The 18,306-nt window shown below is 55.8% G+C and overlaps 1 protein-coding gene across 1 annotated transcript in view; it reads left to right on the forward strand.

The window, feature by feature from the left end:
- The window catches only part of MYO15A (myosin XVA), a 67,914-nt gene extending 56,322 nt beyond the window's left edge, over nt 1–11,592 (forward strand). The window contains 5 exon segments of the mRNA XM_058283351.1: nt 515–648; nt 4,632–4,765; nt 5,758–5,891; nt 7,046–7,186; nt 10,489–11,592. Of these exon segments, the coding sequence (XP_058139334.1) occupies nt 515–648; nt 4,632–4,765; nt 5,758–5,891; nt 7,046–7,186; nt 10,489–10,590 (645 nt within the window). The 3' untranslated portion in view covers nt 10,591–11,592.
- The last annotated feature ends 6,714 nt before the right edge of the window (nt 11,593–18,306 follow it).

An 18,306-nucleotide genomic window follows, 5' to 3' on the forward strand; every position in this document is an offset into this window, starting at 1 on the left:
TCCCACCCCAGATGTGCCGGATGAGAATCTCTGGGGTGCAACCCTGCAGTCCCCTGGGTTGTTGGTTTTTTTTTTTAATGGAGGTAAGATCCACAGAACATGAAGGTAACCATTTTAAAGTGCACAATTTCGTGGCTCTTCGTATATTCACAACGTTGTGCAACCATCACCTCTATTTAGTTCCAGAACATTCCCATCACCCCAAAAGGAAGCACCCATGAAGCTGTTACTCCCATGTCCCACTCCCCAGCAACCACTGCTCTGCCTTCTGTCCCTGCGGGTTGACCAGTAAGCTGTAGTCCCTAGCCCTGTAGGTGACTCTGTGATCTAGGTGACAGCACTGGCTTGGTGCACCTGCTGGCACCAGCCTAAACCCTGCCCGGGAATGTGACAGGCCATCTCACCTGCAGGAGCAGACTGGAGCTGGCGCAATTAAAACCGCCTGTCTCCAGATGGCCTCCAGTGGGAGGCCCGAGCTCGTGCGGGCCAGCCCTCACCTGAGTGACCCCCACAGGTGCTGCCGGACTACCTGAAGGGCCTCTTCAGTAGCGTGCCGGCCAGCAGGCCCAGCGAGCAGCAGCTGCAGCAGGTCTCCAAGCTGGCCGCGCTGCAGCACCGAGCCAAGGACCACTTCTACCTGCCCAGCGTGTAAGCACCGACTCCCCGGCTGCCCGCCTGCCCGAGCCAGGATGGGTGGGCAGCCCAGCGCACCCCCACCCCTTGCACTGGAGCTGCCCGGCCCTCCATGCTCCCCTCTCTGAGTGCTGAGCTGTGGGGCTGCACTGACCTTGGGGCCAGGTCCTTCTCCTCACCAGATGACCTTGGATCCTGCCACCCTTGCTGGGGCAGATTGCTTCTGGCTGGTACTAAAACCTCAGAGCACATTTAAGTATTTTTAAAAAACGACACAAAAACTTTCGAAATGTGCATACCCTGTGATCCAGGGCAAAATGCTCATTACGGCGTTATCAAAAGCCGCAAAAGATTGTAAATAACCTCAATATCCAAGCATAGGGGATTCGTCGAATAAATTATGGGGAGTTAGGTGGCCTTTAATGGATATTCTCAAAGATGTGATTAATGCTAAGGGTATATATCAGTCATTCTCAAACTTTTAGTCTCACGATATATATATATATATTTTAAGATTTATTTATTTCTCTCCCCTTCCCCCCGCCACCTGGGTTGTCTGTTCTCTGTGTCTATTTGCTGCGTCTTCTTTGTCCGCTTCTGTTGTTATCAGCGGCACGGGAATCTGTGTTTCTTTTTGTTGTGTCATCTTGCTGTGTCAGCTCTCTGTGTGTGCAGCGCCATTCCTGGGCAGGCTGCACTTTCTTTGGCGCTGGGCGGCTCTCCTTACGGGGCGCACTCCTTGCGCGTGGGGCTCCCCTACACGGGGGACACCCCTGCGTGGCAGGGCACTCCTTGCGCGCATCAGCGCTGCGCATGGGCCAGCTCCACACGGGTCAAGGAGGCCCGGGGTTTGAACCGCGGACCTCCCATGTGGTAGACGGATGCCTCAACCACTGGGCCAAGTCCGCTGTATTTTTTTAAACACATGTATTCTTTTAAACACAACGATGTACTTTTTAAAACACAATATTTAATTGTCTTATTTTACAGGATCCAAGGAAATAGAATTTTTCAAATATATATTAAAGAAATATATACTTGTGAGATACTACTCTAGAAATCAGTAATATCAAAGTTCAATAAGAACATCAATTAAATGACAGCAATAAAACTAAAATGAGATTAATCAAAATTACTTTTTCTTTTTTTTATTATTGAAGAAGCTTTACATTATGTAAATGTTGCATTTAGAATATAGGGGATTCCCATATATACCCTCCCCTCTCCCCCCTCCCCCACTTCCCCCCATTAACAACATCTTTCATTAGTGTGGTACATTTGTTACAGTTGGCAAACAATATTGAAGCATTGCTGCTAGCCATGGCCTATAGTTTACATTTGAGTTTATACTTTGCCCCCCACCATTTTATAGGTTTTGACAAAATATGTAATGGCCTATATTAGTCTTGGGATCTTTTTACTCTTAAAAATAGGACCCCAGAGAGCTTTTATTTGTGTGGGTGACAGCTATAGATTTTTACCCTATTCAAAATGAAAACTGGAAAAAAAATGTTAAATGTTGATTTATCAATTCAGTTAAAATAACAATAATATACCCACCCCACATTAATAACTCATATTTTTATGAAAAATCACTATTATTTTTTAAGTGGTTTAATGAGAAGAGTGGGACCATTTTATTTTTTGCATGTCCTTTTACTGCCTGGCTTCATAGAGGCAGCTGGATTTGAACATCTGCATTCCATCTGTTTTGATATCACACAGCGTGTTGCCTCTGGAACATTCCACTGTACACTCAGGAGAGAACGAGACTGACAAGGGAAGATGACGTCCTAGGGTTGTCACGAAAATGGCTTTAGCCTCCCAGACCCTTGCCCACATTTGGAGAGCCGCTGGAGTCAACAACAGTAAATGAGAGAATGTATGTTTCAGTGTATATCCCAGCGTCTCTGACAGTCAGGGCTCAAAATGTAAGGCTCTTTCCGTGTTATAATTTTAAAATTTGGAACAGTTCTAGGTTTACAGAAAAATCATGCAGAAGGTACATAGTTCCCATATACCTCTCACCCATATACACATACACAGTTTTCCTCATTTTTTTTTTAAAGATTTATTTATTTATTTAATCCCCCCCCTCCACCGTTGTCTGTTCTCTGTGTCTATTTGCTGCGTCTTGTTTCTTTGTCCGCTTCTGTTGTCGTCAGCGGCACTTGAAGTGTGTGCGGTGCCATTCCTGGGCAGGCTGCACTTTCTTTCGCGCTGGGCGGCTCTCCTTACGGGGTGCGCTCCTTGCGCGTGGGGCTCCCCTACGCGGGGAACACCCCTGCATGGCAGGGCACTCCTTGCGCACACCAGCACTGCGCATGGCCAGCTCCACACGGGTCAAGGAGGCCCGGGGTTTGAACCGCGGACCTCCCATGTGGTAGACGGACGCCCTATCCATTGGGCCAAGTCCGTTTCCCCACAGTTTTCCTCATTATTGAAATTTTGCGTTAGTGGGGTACCTTTGTTACAATTAATAAAACAATGTCACTATAATTTTGTATTATTAACGATAGTCCATAGTTTACCTTAGGGGCCACTCTTTGTATTATACAGTTCTATTTTTAATTTTTATTCTGGTAACATGTATATGACATCACATTTCCCATTTTAACCACTTTCAAGTAAATAATTCAATGGTGTTAATTCCATTCACAACGTTGCGCTACCATTACCCCTCTCCATGACCAAAACTTTTCCATCACCCTAAACAAAACCTCTGTACCTATGAAGCATTAACTGCCCTCTCCCTGCCCCCACCCTGGCCCCTGTAACCTGTATTCTAATTTCTGACTATGGATTTGCATATTCTAATTACTTTGCATCCGACAATATCTGTCCTTTCCTGTCTGGCTTATTTCACTCCATGTGATGTCTTCAGGGTTCACCCATGTTGTCACATGGCTCACAACTTCACTCCTCTTTACGGCTGAATAATATTCCATGGTGTGTCTCTCCTGCACTTTGTTTACCCATTCGTCGGTTGATGGACACTCGGGTTGCTTCCACCTTTTGGTTGTTGTGAATAATGCTGCTCTAAACCTCCGTGGCTCTTTTTGTGTTTTTGTTTTATTATTTTTTACATTTTGTTTTAGTTTTAAGTGAAAACAGCTGGAAGCACACGAAGGTATCGTCTGAATCCTGGATAAAAAGCCATCGAGTTCCTTCTTTCCTGCAAAGCACTGTGCATGCACTATCTCAGTTAATCTTCCCAGCCACACTTTGTTTTCCCCTTTCAGAGATGAGGAAACTGAGGCCCAGAGAGATCATTTGGCTGACCCAAGTTTACCCCACTAAGAGGTGGGGGAGGCAGGATTCAACCCTGGGGGGCTGGGTCCAGATGCCAGGTCTTCCTCTCAATGAGCAGAGAGCGGAGGGGAGGCGTGCCCGGGGGCTGTCTGCAGGAGATGGCTCTTCTCCTGGCTCCTCCCGGCACTGCTGCCCAGGGCAGCCAGGACCCGGGGCCACTGGTGAGATTTTCCAGATGCTCAGAGAGGGAAAGGGGCTGCCTTGGGGGAGACAGCGTGTGTCAGAAAGAAGGACCTGGACCTGGAGAGGCCCAGTACCCTCCCACCAGCCCGGGGCGGTTGCTCTGCCCACCTTGAAGTCCCCCCCACCCCACCCCATGTGCTTCTCACTGTCCCAGCTTGGGTTTCTCCTGGGGGACAGGACCTACAAAGGACAAACTCACCTTCGGTTCAGGTCTCGGCTCCCAGCCTCAGCCACTGCAGGACCCCCGCCCAGGCGGGGTGAATTTCTCAGAGCCTCAGTGTGCCGCTGGTGGTCCCAGCCAGCGGCGATTGAGCACCTGCTGTGTGCCGAGGCCCAGGTGGGCCCATTCCACTGATGCCTGCGCAAACTGTAATCATTACACCGCGTCTTGCAGGTGACGCTACTGCCTGCCTCACAGGTGACCCTGTGGGGGGTTGACTGAGGCCGGGCTGCAGACCAGCCGCCGCTGTGACACTCAGGAGTGGTTTTCTCTCGCCTTGCAGGCGGGAGGTGCAGGGGTACGTCCCGGCCCAGCTCTTTGGCACGACAGCGGGCTCGGCCTGGCTCAGCCTCATCAGCCAGCACCGGCAGCAGACTCAGGCGCTCAGCCCCCACCAGGCGCGGGCCCAGTTTCTGGGTAAGCGTCTCAGAGCCTCGGCCGACGGGGCTTGGTGGGGTCCTGGGGGCTGGAAGCTGGCAGGCGGGCCTTCTGTGGGAAGGGGCTGGAGGCTATCAGGCCAGTGGGACGTTGTGGGAGCCCAGCCTGTGACTGCAGCTGCTGGCAGGCCTCGAGCGCCGAGCCCAGAGCTTTACCCTGGGGGCTCCCGGGAGCCATGGAAGGACGTAAGTAGGGGCAGGGGTCTCATTGGGTTTACACATGGTGGGGAGGGGCCAGGGCTAGGGCCCCGGGGTGCAGCCATCCAGCATGGAGAAGATGGGGGCTGAGCTTGGACAGAGTCCCCATGACGGGGGGGGGGGGGGGGGGGGTGGTGAATGGATGGAGTCAGGAGACCGTCAGGAGACAAAATGGACATGCCTTGGAACAGCTATGTTGGGGGAGGGAGGAGGCCGGAGGAAGGCCCCAAGAACTGGCCTGAGGATGGGGTGAGGCGAGGACCGGTGGGTCCCTGGAGGCAGCCGGGTCTGAGGCTTGGTGCCACGTCCGGGAGGGAGATTGGGAATCCTCAGTGCACAGATATCCCTGCAGCCCTGGGGACGGGGAGGGCTGCCGTGGACAGTGGTGCAGGTTGAGCACTGCACAAGGGCCCCTGAGCAGGCAAGTGGGGGCTGAAATCCAGTTCACCAAGGGCTGTGTTTGCTCAGGGCAAGGTGTCCCCCGAGAAGGTAACTTTTTCTACCTCTCCCATCCCAGAAGGATTTCCTTTTTCTCAAGTCACTTTTCTCTGCCAGCCGATGTGCCCGGAGAGGGCACTCTCGCCCAAGTGCTCATCCAGGCTTCCCCTAGACTGGGGGTGGCCCTGGGCCGAGCGAGCTGGAAAAGAGACACAGAGCTGTGCTTGGGAGAGAGGAAGAGGCGGAGGTGGGGAGGCCGGCGAGGTGGGGGCCCCGTGGGGGGACCGCGGGCGCCCTGCCCGGCACGGCGGGTGACCGCAGCCCGTTCCCGCCCAGGCCTCCTCAGCGCCCTGCCCACGTTCGGCTCCTCCTTCTTCTTCGTCCAGAGCTGCAGCAACGTGGCCGTGCCAGCCCCCTGCATCCTCGCCGTCAACCATAACGGCCTCAACTTCCTCCACACCGACACCCATGTGAGTGGCCTCCCCGGCACCCCACTCCATAGGACACCCCTCCCACGGGGCGGCCGAGGCCTCCGGCCGTGGGCGCCCGGGGCCACCGCGCAGGGCCTTGGGCGTGTCTCCTCCCCTCTCCCAGCCTCACTTTTCCTCCTCTGGAAAGCGGGGGGAGCCGTAGCACTCCCCTCAGAGCAGGGCTTCTTAGCCAGGGCTTAGCGGTGAGCTGGAACTGCAACTGAGAACATTCTCCTCGTGGGCGCGTGTTGGCGCGGCTGTGACGTATTTATTAAAATGTACACAGCACAGCGTGGCCTCAGGAAGGGGTCCGGGGTTTTCGCCTGACCGGCAGAGGGCTCCGTGGAACAAAGAAGGTTCAGGGCCCCTGTCTTGGACGGTGGTCTTGAGAGTAAACTGAGGCAACGCACTCAGTCAGCGCTCAAACGGGACCGTTACCCCCGTCCCAAAGTGGGCACTGAGATAAGCATTCCAGGGCAAGGGATTTATCTAGAGGCGATTTTAGAAAACCTAGAAGGGGAGTGAGTCAGGGAAGGGATGGGGCGAGCAGGGTGTGTTAGCCCAGTTTCCGCCCTGGGCAGCTGGAGCTCAGGCTGGCTGGGGGTCCCCAAGGGGCAGTGTGGCCGTGCGCCTCACAGCTACTTCACCCGCAGGCCGAGGGAGCTGGGGCGTTGATTCACGTGTCCCTGCCTGTCGCTGGTGGAGGGCTCCTTCCTGGGGCGTTCCTTAGCTCCCCACCACTCGGGCTTGCCCTCCGTGGCGTCCAAGTCTGCGTCTAGGACCGGGAATAAAGGCCCTGGACGGAGAGTTGCAGGTGTTCCTCAGAAGCAGCTGTGACGTGTGGAGGTGACTGTCAGGGCCCCAGCAGCATCTCCAGGTCCCTCTGGATCCCAAGCATTTAAAACCATGCCTGGCGCATTGGGGATCCGCCGCCAGTATATGTGGAATCACAAGTGAGGAAACTGAGACCCAGAGAGGCTAAGTGACTAACTCGAGGTCACACAGCGTGCCGTTGGGGAACGAGTACCGAAACCGGGGTCGCCTGACTTCTAGTGATCTGATTGCAGGGGTGGGGCGTGGTTGAGAGCCCTGGGCCAGAAGGGGGACAGTCCCACACCCACCAGCCTGTCTTGGCTCGGTTCCCCCACTCCCAGGAGCTGATGGTGAAGTTCCCCCTGAAGGAGATCCAGTCGACACGGACCCAGCGGCCCACGGCCCACTCTAGCTGCCCCTACGTGGAAATCGCCCTGGGCGACGTGGCCGCGCAGAGGACCATGCAGCTGCAGCTGGAGCAGGTGGGCCCCGCCCCGCCCACCCCGTCCAGCCAACCCTCCTGGCCCCGCCCCTCCTGGCCCCGCCCTACGCCCTACTCCCCTCCTTCCAGTCTATCCCCGCCCCTCTTCCCCCGCCCTGCCCACCCAGCCCCTGGACGGCCCGCCCCACCTGGCCCCCCTCACCTGGCCCCCCTCTGCCCAGTCTATCCCCGCCCCTCCGGGCCGCCCCGCCCACCCCGCCCAACCAATCCAGCCAACCTCTGCCTGGCCCCGCCCTCCGCCCATCCACGCAGTCTATCCCTGCCCCGCCCACCCTTCCCACCCAGCCCCTGTCTGGCCCCGCCCCTCCTGGCCCCGCCCCTCCGCCCGCCCACCAGCCCTTCCCCCCCCTACGCCCCGCCCCACCCACCCAGCCCGGGCACTGCCCCGCCCCGCCCCCGCCCTGCCTAGTCCCTCAACCCTTCCCTCTCATTCAATCGACCTCCACCAGGGTTCTCTGAGCCTGGCTCCAGGAAAGGTCAGCTCCTGGCCGTGCCCCCAAGGACCGTCCAGCCCCAGGGGACAGACTAACCCCAACGCCATACATTAGGGTGATCTTCCAGGGGAGCACCTTGATAAGGGGGTCATGGGAAAGCGTTCAAGATGTTTGCAGACTAGTGGGGAGTCTGATGGGAGGCATGGCCAGGGAAGAGTAGGTCTTGGAGGGCCTCCCATGCCAAGTGAGGAATCTGGGGCTTTCTCTGGAGGGCGCTAGGGAGCCCTGGAAGGCTGGAGAGAAGGGAGGGACCTGCAGGTTTAAGGATGCTTCCCCGGCCCAGGCATGGACGTGAGACTGTGGCCTGGGACTGAGGTCCTCATGTGACAGACAGGGAAACTGAGGCTCACCTGCCCTGCCCCTTTTCACCCACTGTGGCTGCTCAGGTGATCCCCAGAGCCCCTGTCCAAACCTTGTAGCCCTCGGTGCGGGGCGGGGAGACAGGAGCAGAATTTTCACCCCATCATAGAGGGCCCAGAGAAGGGGTACAACTGGGACTGGAGCTCACCCACATCTGCCCTTTCCAGCTGCTACAGCACCTTGAGATCTGGGCCCAGCAGCCCACCCCCAATGCCCCCCTCCAGGGCCTGTCTGGGAGGGGCTGCTTTCCCAAAGCATGAGAGAAAGACGTTTCCACTTGCGCAGCCCTGCCTCTGAGGACAGGCTAGCACAGAGCCCCTGGGCCCCTCCGCGCCCCTCGGGGGACCTGAGACTCAGTCACGCCACCCCAGTCCCCTTTCCACCAGGCCCAGGCCTGCTTCTGCCGGGCCGCCCGCCTCCCTGACGTCCTCTCCGGCAGTGCTGGGCACGGGGTCCTGCCCCCTCCCTGGTGCCCTCCCCTTGGCCCCCCCTCCCGCTCTCCTCCTTCCACCTGGCCTCCCCTTTGCCTCTCTCCTCCGGCACTGCCTCCCCTGGCTGATCTCTAAACGTCACGGAGCTGGGACTTCTTGCCAGGGTACTGTGTGTGGCCGTGAGACTTTCAAAACTGTCCCTGTCAGGACAGCCCCCTATTTCTCTCTCTGCCCTGATCCTCTGAACCCCAGGCCCCCTCAGCACCTCCTCTGGAGGCCAGTAGGCCTCTCCACTGTGCCTTCCAATGCCCCAAACCTGCTCCTCCCCGATCCCATCGTCCCCAGCTTCCCAGACCCAGGAGTCCTGGTTCCCCTTCCCTTCGGTGATTCTCTCCCTTCTGGCTCATTTCTTTCTAGCCCCTCTGGCCAAGTTCGCCCTCCCCTTTCCTCCCCTGCCCCAGGCCCTTTGCACTCACTGTTCCCCCTTCCTGGACTGCTCTGCCTTGATTCCTCACAGGGCTCCCTCCCTCCCTTCACTGGGGTCTCAGCCCAAATATCACCTCCTCCAGGAAGCCTTCCCTGACCGTCCTCCCTACTAATTCACTCTCTCTGCCTCCCTAGCCCGCATCGTGGCTTGCAAGTCCTGCAGATATTTGTCTTTTGCATATTGTCTGTTGGCCTGGCCAGAATGTCAGCTCCAGGAGGGCAGGGCTGCACCTAGCAATTCAACACTGTGACCACAGCACAGGGCCCGGCCGGAGCAGCTCCTCCGGGCACGCCTGTTGAGTGGGGGGCGGGAGGCCCTCCAGGCTCCCTGCTCCTGCAGCCACTCTGGCCTCCTCCTGCTGCTGCCTCTGCTTCCCGTCTGTCTGTCTAGAGGGACGTGTTCACTCGTTCATTCATTCATTCACACATTCCTTCAAAGTGAGCAGCTTCATGTCGCCGGCTCTGCGCTGGCGGCAGGGAGACTGAAGTGACTGAGCCTCCCCCCACCTCAGCCCTCACCCTCACAGGGCCCCGAGTCTCAAGGGCGAGACAGATGTGAAAAAAATGTCCCGAATAAGGGGTCAGTGCTGAGAGGGTGCTTGGGGTGGGGTGAGGGGGCTGGGCTGCCTGGGAGGTCATCAGGGAGGGCTTCCAGGAGGAGGTGATGTCTGCATGCAGCAGCATTGCAGCTGGCAGGCCTGTACCCCATCCACCTCCCCCCACCCCCCCCCGACAGACTGTGTGATCTTGAGGCACCCCCACCGCTCATGGAGCCTCAGCTTCCACACTGGCCATGTGGGACAAGAGCCCCCGAGGGCCTGGGCCAAGCAGCATGTGGGAGAGATGAAGGATAGGCTGGGGTGGGGGGCAGACGCTACCCCCCGCACCCCGAGGCACATCCTTGGATTTAATTAGCCAAGGTGTCCTCCTCCCTGGAGGGGCAGGGGCAGATGCAGCAGACCTCAGCCAAGAGCATTTCAGAGGGTAGCCTGGGTTCAAATCCCGCCTCCTCCTGGCTGTGCCATGTGGGGCACGTGGCCTCCTTCTCTGGCCTCAGTGTTTCCACCTGTCGAATGGGTGAAGAGAACCTGCTCAGAGGGACGCTTGAGACCTCTAGAGCTCGCTTAGTAGCTTCCCTGGGCCCCCAGAGAACCCCTCCTCCTGGACTGTGTGCTTGCCAGGTGATAACCATGGCAACGCATAATTAGAAACTGTCACCCTGTGTCATTGGCTGATATTTGACTATTCCGGTTTTCAACTCCCAAGGAATTACGCACAGTAAATGCTATTTAATCCGCACAAGTAGACCCTACGGGGGAAGCTGCCATGGTGTCCTCAGCGGGGGGGACGTGCTGGCTCGGGGGCCCCCAGCTTCACTGGCAGCGAAGCGGGCAGGTGCTCCCCTCTTCCCCCCGGGGCCCCACCCCGCGCGCAGCCCGCCTCGCGGGTCCTCAGGTCCCAGACGCGCCGCTTGCCGCCAGCGAGCGCGGGCTCTGCTGTGTCTGCCGCAGGGCCTGGAGCTGTGCCGCGTGGTGGCCGCCCATGTGGAGCGCCTGCTCAGCGCCCGCGAGAAGCGGCTCACGCTGCCGCCCAGCGAGATCACCCTGCTCTGAGCTGCCCTCCGCCGGAGACAACGCGCGGCCTCAGGCGGAGGCAGGGGGCCACGCGGGGCCAGTGACCTCTGTCGGGCCTGGAGCCTTGTGGGAGGGCAGGAGGAGGCAGGTGGAGTGACCCAAATCTGCGGGAACCCCGACAGCCGATCCAGAGGCTCTGGGAGGGAGCCGTGGCGTGGGGCTGGGGGTCAGAGTGCAGGGGGGATTCCAGTGCTGTCCCGCAGTGCGTGGCGTGGCAAGCAGGATCCGTGGCGTGCCGTGGACCACTGCACACCCCACCCCTGGCTCCTGCCTGTGGCGGGGAGCGCCGCATTGGTGGCCCAGGGGACCCGACTTCGCAGTTGGTTTTCCCCAGGGTCTGATACCCGAATGGGCTCTGGCTCCAGCCCCCGTCATGTCTCCTTAGGTGCCCCCCACCCTGTGTGCTCCTTCTCGCCTGGATTTGAGACCCTTGGTCATGTCTGTGCAAAGAAAAGGTGTGCCCAGCAGGCATTTCCTTCCTGGGTTGCTAAGTGGCTGGAAAACAAGCTGGAGGGAGGAGTTAGAGTCCCAGTTGTGCCCGTGGCTCACTGCTCATGAGCAGAGCTTCCAGCAGAAACATCTGTCCTTCCTTCTTCCTGCAGACTCCTGTTGCCCCACTCTGATGCCTCTGAGCAGCCCCTATCCCAGGCCCCGTCGCTGAATGGGCCGCACATAATTTGAGAGTGGTGCAGTTCCATCCCTGGGGCTGGGGAGGAAAAGTCTGGGACAGGGCTTCCTAGGGAATGGGACACTGGGGCTGGGTTTTGAAGGATAAAAAGGAGTTTGCTATGAATAAAAGAACAAGGGGGGGACGGACATTCCAAACAGAGAATATAGTGCTGGTTCCCTGCCCTATCACCCAGAGCCTAGGGCGATGCCTAACACAGAGTAGGCCCTCAAAAAATACTTGTGACCTGAATGAAAGAATAAATAAAAGAATTTGACGGACAGTGTTGTCGGTGCTTTGGGGAGCTGGTGGACTAAGGAAGCGCTAGGCCTGGGGGTGGGAGAATGGTGGGCGGGAGCATGGCTGAGGGGAGCCCTGGGACAGGCTTCCTTTAGTCAGTCATTCCACTCCTACTGAGCCCTACTGTGCACCAGCAAGGGTCAACACACAAAAACCAGGGGTGTTTTCAGCCACCGACAATGAACAATCTGAAAAGCAGATCAAGAAAACAGTTCCGGGAAACGGACTTTGGCCCAGTGGTTAGGGCGTCCGTCTACCACATGGGAGGTCCGCGGTTCAAACCCCGGGCCTCCTTGACCCGTGTGGAGCTGGCCATGCGCAGTGCTGATGCGCGCGGGGAGTGCCGTGCCACGCAAGGGTGTCCCCCGCGTGGGGGAGCCCCACGCGCAAGGAGTGCGCCCCGTAAGGAGAGCCGCCCAGCGTGAAAAGAAAGAGCAGCCTGCCCAGGAATGGCGCCGCCCACACTTCCCGTGCCGCTGACGACAACAGAAGCGGACAAAGAAACAAGACGCAGCAAATAGACACCAAGAACAGACAACCAGGGGAGGGGGGGAAATTAAATAAATAAATAAATCTTTAAAAAAAAAAAAAAAAAAAAAAAAAAGAAAACAGTTCCATTTACCAAGCAACTAAAAGAATAAAATAGCTAGGAATAAATTTAACAAATGATGTAAAGGACCTGGACATGGAAAACTTTGCTGGAAGAAATTAAAGACCTAAATCAATGGAAAGTCATTCCGTGAACATGGGCTCGAATACTTAATATCCTTAAGATGTCAGTACTGTACTACCCAAAGCAATTTCCAGATTCAGTGCCATTTCAGTTGAAAATCCAAGGGCCTTCTTTGCAGAAATGTAAAAGTCAATGATCAAATTCATATGGAAGGGTAAGAGGCCCCAAATAGCCAAAAACCATTTTGACAAAGAATAATGGAGTTGGAGGACTCACACTCACCCAAAACTTTATGGAGCTACAGTGATCAGAAGAGTGTGGTGCTGGGAGGTGAACGTGGCTCAGGCGACCAGGCTGCCCAGCTGCCACGTGGGAGGTCGCTGGTTCCAATCCCAGTGCCTCCTAAAGAAGACGGTGGGCTGGCACGGCGGGCTGACGCAGCAAGAGACGTGGGAAGGAAACACAGAATGAGAGACGCGACAAAGCGGGGAGCGGAGGTGGCTCAAGCAATTAGGCGCCTCTCTCCCACATTAGAGGTCCTGGGTTTGACTCCTGGTGCCTCCTAAAGAAAAAAGGAAGACGAACAGACTCAGGAAGTGAAAAACAACAAGGGGTGGGGAGAAATCAATCAATCAATCTTAAAGAAGACACAAAGACAATGGAAGAGAAGTGAGAGTTTAGAAATCAACCCTCACATCTATGGCCAACTGATTTTATCACAAGGGTGCCGCGTGCACTCAGCCGCGGAAAGGAGTTGCTTTAACAAATGGTGCTGGGAAAGCTGGGTCTTCACATGCAAAAGACTGAAGGTGGACCCCAACCTCATGCCCTATACAAAAAATAACTGAAAATGGATCAAAGACCTAACTAGAAGAGCCAAAACTTTAAAACTCCTCGAGTAAAACATAGGGAAACATCTTTAGGACATTGTGTTAGGCAATGGTTTCTTAGATTTTATACCCAAAACATAAGCAACAAGAGAAAAAAATAGATTACTTAGACTTCGTCAAAATTGAAACCTTTTGTGCATCAAGGGGCATTATCAAGAAAGTGAAAAGGCAACCAAAAGAATGGGAGAAAATACTTGGAAACCATGTATCTGGTAAGGGCTTATCATCCAGAATATGTAAATAACTCCTACAACTCAACAACAAAGTAAGACAACCCAAATGAAAAATGGGCCACGGGCTTGATTAGGCATTTCACCAAAGAAGATATGTAAGTGGCCAACAAGCACATGAAGAAAGGCTCAACAGCAACTACTGGGGAAATGCAAGTCAAAACCAAAATGAGATACCACCTCACATGCACTAGAATGGCTAGTATTCAGAAAGAGAAAATTACAAGTGTTGACAAGGATGTAGTGAAATAGGGACCCTCGTGTGGCTGGTGGGAATGTTAAATGATACAGCTGCTATGGAAAACAGTTTGGCAGTTCCTCAAAACTTAAATATAGAAATACCATATAACCTGGTATTCCCACTTCTAGGTATAGACCCCAAAGAATTGAAAGCAGGGACTCAGTACCTGTACACCAACACAGCAGCATTATTCACATGAGCCAAAAGGTGGAAACAACCCAAGCGTCCATCAGGAGGTAAATCGGTAAACAAAATGTGGTCTAGCCATACAAGGGAATGTGAGTCAGCTTTAAAAAGGAATGGAGCTCTGACAACTCTACAGTGTGAATGAACCTTGAAGACACAAGTTGAAGGAAATAAGTCAGACACAAAGTCCCTTAAGTGAAATACTTAGATAGGCAAATTATAGAAGCAGAAAGTAGATGACAGGTTTCCAGGAGCCATGGGGAGGGGGAATAGGGGGCTGGTGCATAATGAGTGCCAGGTATCTGTGAGGGTGATGGGAAAGTTCTGGTAAGTGGTGGAGGTCAGGGTAGCACAATATTGTGAATGTGATGACTTCCACTAAATGCTACGCTTGGGACTGGTTGAGATGGGGAAGTTTGTGCTGTATATCGAGAAAGACTAAAGAGATGACAAATAAATGCCACACATGATCCTGAGCTGGATAGAATAGTAGAGGAGAAAAGGTCTTATTAGTCAGCCAAAGGGGTGCTGATGCGAAGTACCAGAAATCTGTTGCCTTTTAAAAGGGTATTTATTTGGGGTAAAAGCTTACAGTTACAAGGCCCTGAAGAGTCCAACTCAGGGTACCATAAGAGGTCCTTCCTCACCCAACGTCTGTTGCCACATGCTGAAGCAAGATGGCGGGCGACGTCTGCGAGGGTTCAGCCTTCCTCTCTTAAGGGTGTGGGGTCCCAGCTCCTTCTGGTCTCAGCTGTAGGTTGGAGGGCTCGTTTCCTTCCGGGCCCAGCTACTCTGTTCTCTTCACAAGATCAGCTATCAACTGTCAGGCAAATGGCCCATCTCTCTTCCCAGGGCCTCTGCCGTGTCCATGGAGCTGCCTCTCTTCCTCTCTGTGTCTGCTTCTGTGAATGTCTGTTCATACAGCCCACCAAGGGAGCGGGGACTGTTAGACTCTGCTGATGTGGTCGAATCAAACTAATGTAATTTCAGCTGAATCTAATACAATTAAAGGGTATCATGCCCAGAGGAACAGACCAGTTTACAAACATAATCAAATATATTTATTTTTTGGAATTCATAAATAATATCAGGCTGTCACAAGGCCCAAGAGGACACCACTGGGGCAACTGAAAAACTGGAATAGACAGTATGCTTTATATCAATGTTAAATTTCTTGATCTTGATAATGGCATTTAAGGTGGTAATATAAATAAATATCCTCGTTGTTTGGAAATATACATGGAAGTATTAAGGGTTCAAGGAGTGTGATATACTGAACCTACTCTCAAATATTTATAATAGAGATACATAGAATGATCTAACAAATGTGGCAAAATGTTAAAAGTTGGTAAATCTTGGTTTCTGGGTACCATATATTGGGTTTCTCTGTATTGTTTCTGTATTATTTTTGCAACTGTTCTGTAGGTTTGAAATTATTTGCACACACATACACAAACACAAAATAGGAAGGAACTCACTACTGCCTCCATGTGGGACAGCGCCTAGGGCTTGGCTAGACTCGGGGTCCACATACTCGCCCCCCTCACTTTTCCCTACCAAGGGTGCCTCCTCCTGCCCAGGACTCACAAGACTCTTAAGGGAATCTTGCCCTGGTGGTTGATAGCCCAGGCTCGAGCCAGGGGCCTGGGTTCAAATTCCACCTGTTTGCTGATTGGCTTGTGTGGACAAGTTGCTCATCCTCTCTGAGCCTCTGCTTCTTTCTTTGTAAAGAAGCACGGATAGAAGTTTTACCAAAAGGATTGGTAATCATTATGGTCCAGCACATCATGCAAATGGATGTCTGGGGTGGGCGTCAGACGTTTTGTAAAAGCTAATTCTTAACCTAGCTTTCACTATGTGCCAGGCACTGCACTTTATAAGTACTAGCCCATTTAATCCTCAGAACATCCCATTAAGGTACAGACTATCATTCTCGTTTTATATATGGGGAAACTGAGGCCCAGGGAGGGGAGATGGAATCACCCAAGACCACACGGCCAGTCCATGGCCCAGCAAGGATTTAAACCCAGACAGGGGGTTCCAGAGCTTACTGCCAGGGAAGAGGCTCAGAGCACACAGTGAGGGAGGAACACATGAAAGCTTCCGGATGGGTTCCTGGGATGGGAGGGGCTGTCTCAACCTGGATTAAAGGCAATACCCATTTTTGCCTGGATGAGTGCAGCTGGGCTGTGTAGGAGTCTTTGGGAGGACTTTCTGGTTCTGGAGGTAGTGAGTTCCCTATCAAGCAGGTATGTGGGCAGAGTCTGGGGCTCCCCAGTTGGAGAGAAGTTGAGATAGGAAGGTGGACACTGGGCCCAGGGTGTTTGGCCTTGGCCTTTCTCATTGCCTGCAGTTGCATTTCTCTCCCCACGGCCGCCCCCCTCCCAGGCTGCACCATAAAATGGGAGGAGCCAATTTTACTGCAGGTTTCATGCCTGCCCCATTTTCCCCTGCTCATTCTGCTTTTGGGAGGAGAGGGGGTTTGGGGACAGCGTAGCCCAAGGTAACGGGTCTGGGCTTCCCCACTCCACTGGCCTGGTTTCCAACAACCACCACCGCATTCCAAGACTGGGGGAGCCCTCAGTTTATAGATGGGTAAACTGAGGCCCAGACTCCAGATCGGCGATACCTTCTGCGTAACATACTCATTCCATCCGAGTGAGGTGGGTACTCAGGTCACCCCCTTTTCACAAAGAAACTTGAGGTTCAGGGAGACGAAGTCACTTGTGCAGCGTCATACAACCCGTCCTAAGGTCGAGACACCCACCCACGGCTGTCAGATTCTAGGATCAGAGCTTGGGCCAGGACAAGGTGGGCGGGATGGTGGTGGGGACACCGGCCGGGAGGCAGGGAGCCAAACGGCCAGGGGGATGCGGCTGAAGGCAGCCGCAGGAGTTGGATCAATAACGAATTTCACTTCAGCGAGAATCTGGGACGGCTACTCCGAGGTGAAAAGCCGAGGCTCAAGGAATCAAAATGAAGGCGATGGGTGGAAGGGAGCTGGCTTTTCGGTGGCCGACGCAGCTCGGGCAAAGGTCCGGAGGAGAAGCAGTGCCTGTTTGCAGACCTGGCGGTGGAAGGGCGAGGCTAGGGCTCAGGGTACGCGGCAAGAGGGCAGAGGGGGCAAGGCAGTGAGGGTCTGAACAAAGGCCCCGAGCTCCACGCAGAGCAGCAGGACTTGTTCATGGGGAGCCTCGAGAGTTTTCCGAGCTGGAATCCCAGGGCCCCGCCCCAGCGCACCCCCGGCGCCAAGGCAGCATGGCTTCAAAACTTTTCAACCGTCTGCAGCAATCATCTCTAGATCTGCCTCATCCGTGCGTCTGCTGCTCGGCTCGAGCTTCTTCCTGCCCTTCCCGGAAGAGAAGCCCACGTCGTCGTCTCCAGTCCCCGCCCCGCCCCCAGCCAGGCGCGCGCCTGCTCGTCGCCCGGGGGACGTGACTCGTGGAACGTCCGCTCCCCAGCGGCCGCGGCTGCGGGAGGGGCGCCCCGGACAATGCGTGACCAGCTTCTGCGGCCGCCGCCCTCTTGGTCCGCAGCTGGGGCCCGGGGCTCTCGGTCCCGCAGTCTGAGAAGTTCCCGCTGGTTTTAGAAGTTTGCTTTAGCGTCTCCACGGCTTCCATCCGGCCGGGTATTCCTTCAGGCACTTACTTAGCCATCTGCTTGCCCTTCAGGGGTCCTCGCAGCCCTCCCCGCCGCTAATGAAGTGACGGACGCAGTAGCCAAGGAGACCGCCTGATTGACAGGCATCATTACCAACCGACTTCCGGGAGCTCCCGTCTGGGCCCGCCCGGCGCTGGGCCGGCGACCCAATTAAAGAAATGGAGGCGCCAAAGGGGGCGGGCACGGGGCAGCCTAGGTTGTGGCGGTTCCCCGGTGATTGCTTGCGGGGGGCTGAGGCGTCTACGTGCATTCGGGCAATGTCGTGACACGGCCCAGCGACAGCATCAACGGCGTGAGCACACCCCCGCGGAAGGAGCCCCTAGGCTCCGTAGGCGTCGCGGCGTTGAGGCGGGCTGCTGTTGGGGGGTGCTCCCCCGAAGCCCTTCGACGAGTGGGGGAGGGGCGGTGGACGACGCGCGGCGGGGGGGAGACACCCTTCCGCGCCTGCGCAGGCCTTTCTGCCGACTGGCCCCACCCTCCCGCGCATGTCCGCAGCGCGCGGAGCCGCGGTGGCCGGCGGCACTGCGCGTGCGCGCCGAGGAACCCGCTGAGGAGCGGCGCTGGCGGACGTCGGCGGGCGGGCGGCCCGTGACGTCGTGAGGAGCGCTTTAAAGTGCGGGCCGGGCCGGGCGTCCGAGGGTCCGGCCGGGAGTCGGCCTGAGCCCCCCGCGGCGGCCCTGCGCGGCATGAGGCGCTGCCGGCGCCCCTGCCCCCCGGGACGCGGAGAAGGCGGCGGCGGCGGAGGAGGAGGAAGCCCGGTAGCCGCCACCGCTGCCTGACCCGCCGCCCCTGAGGCCCGATCCCGCGCCCGACCCCCCTAAACGCCCCCCCGCCGGTTCCTCCGGCCA

The sequence above is a fragment of the Dasypus novemcinctus genome, chromosome 21, assembly GCF_030445035.2.
Source record: "Dasypus novemcinctus isolate mDasNov1 chromosome 21, mDasNov1.1.hap2, whole genome shotgun sequence".
Classification (NCBI taxonomy): Eukaryota; Metazoa; Chordata; class Mammalia; order Cingulata; family Dasypodidae; genus Dasypus; species Dasypus novemcinctus.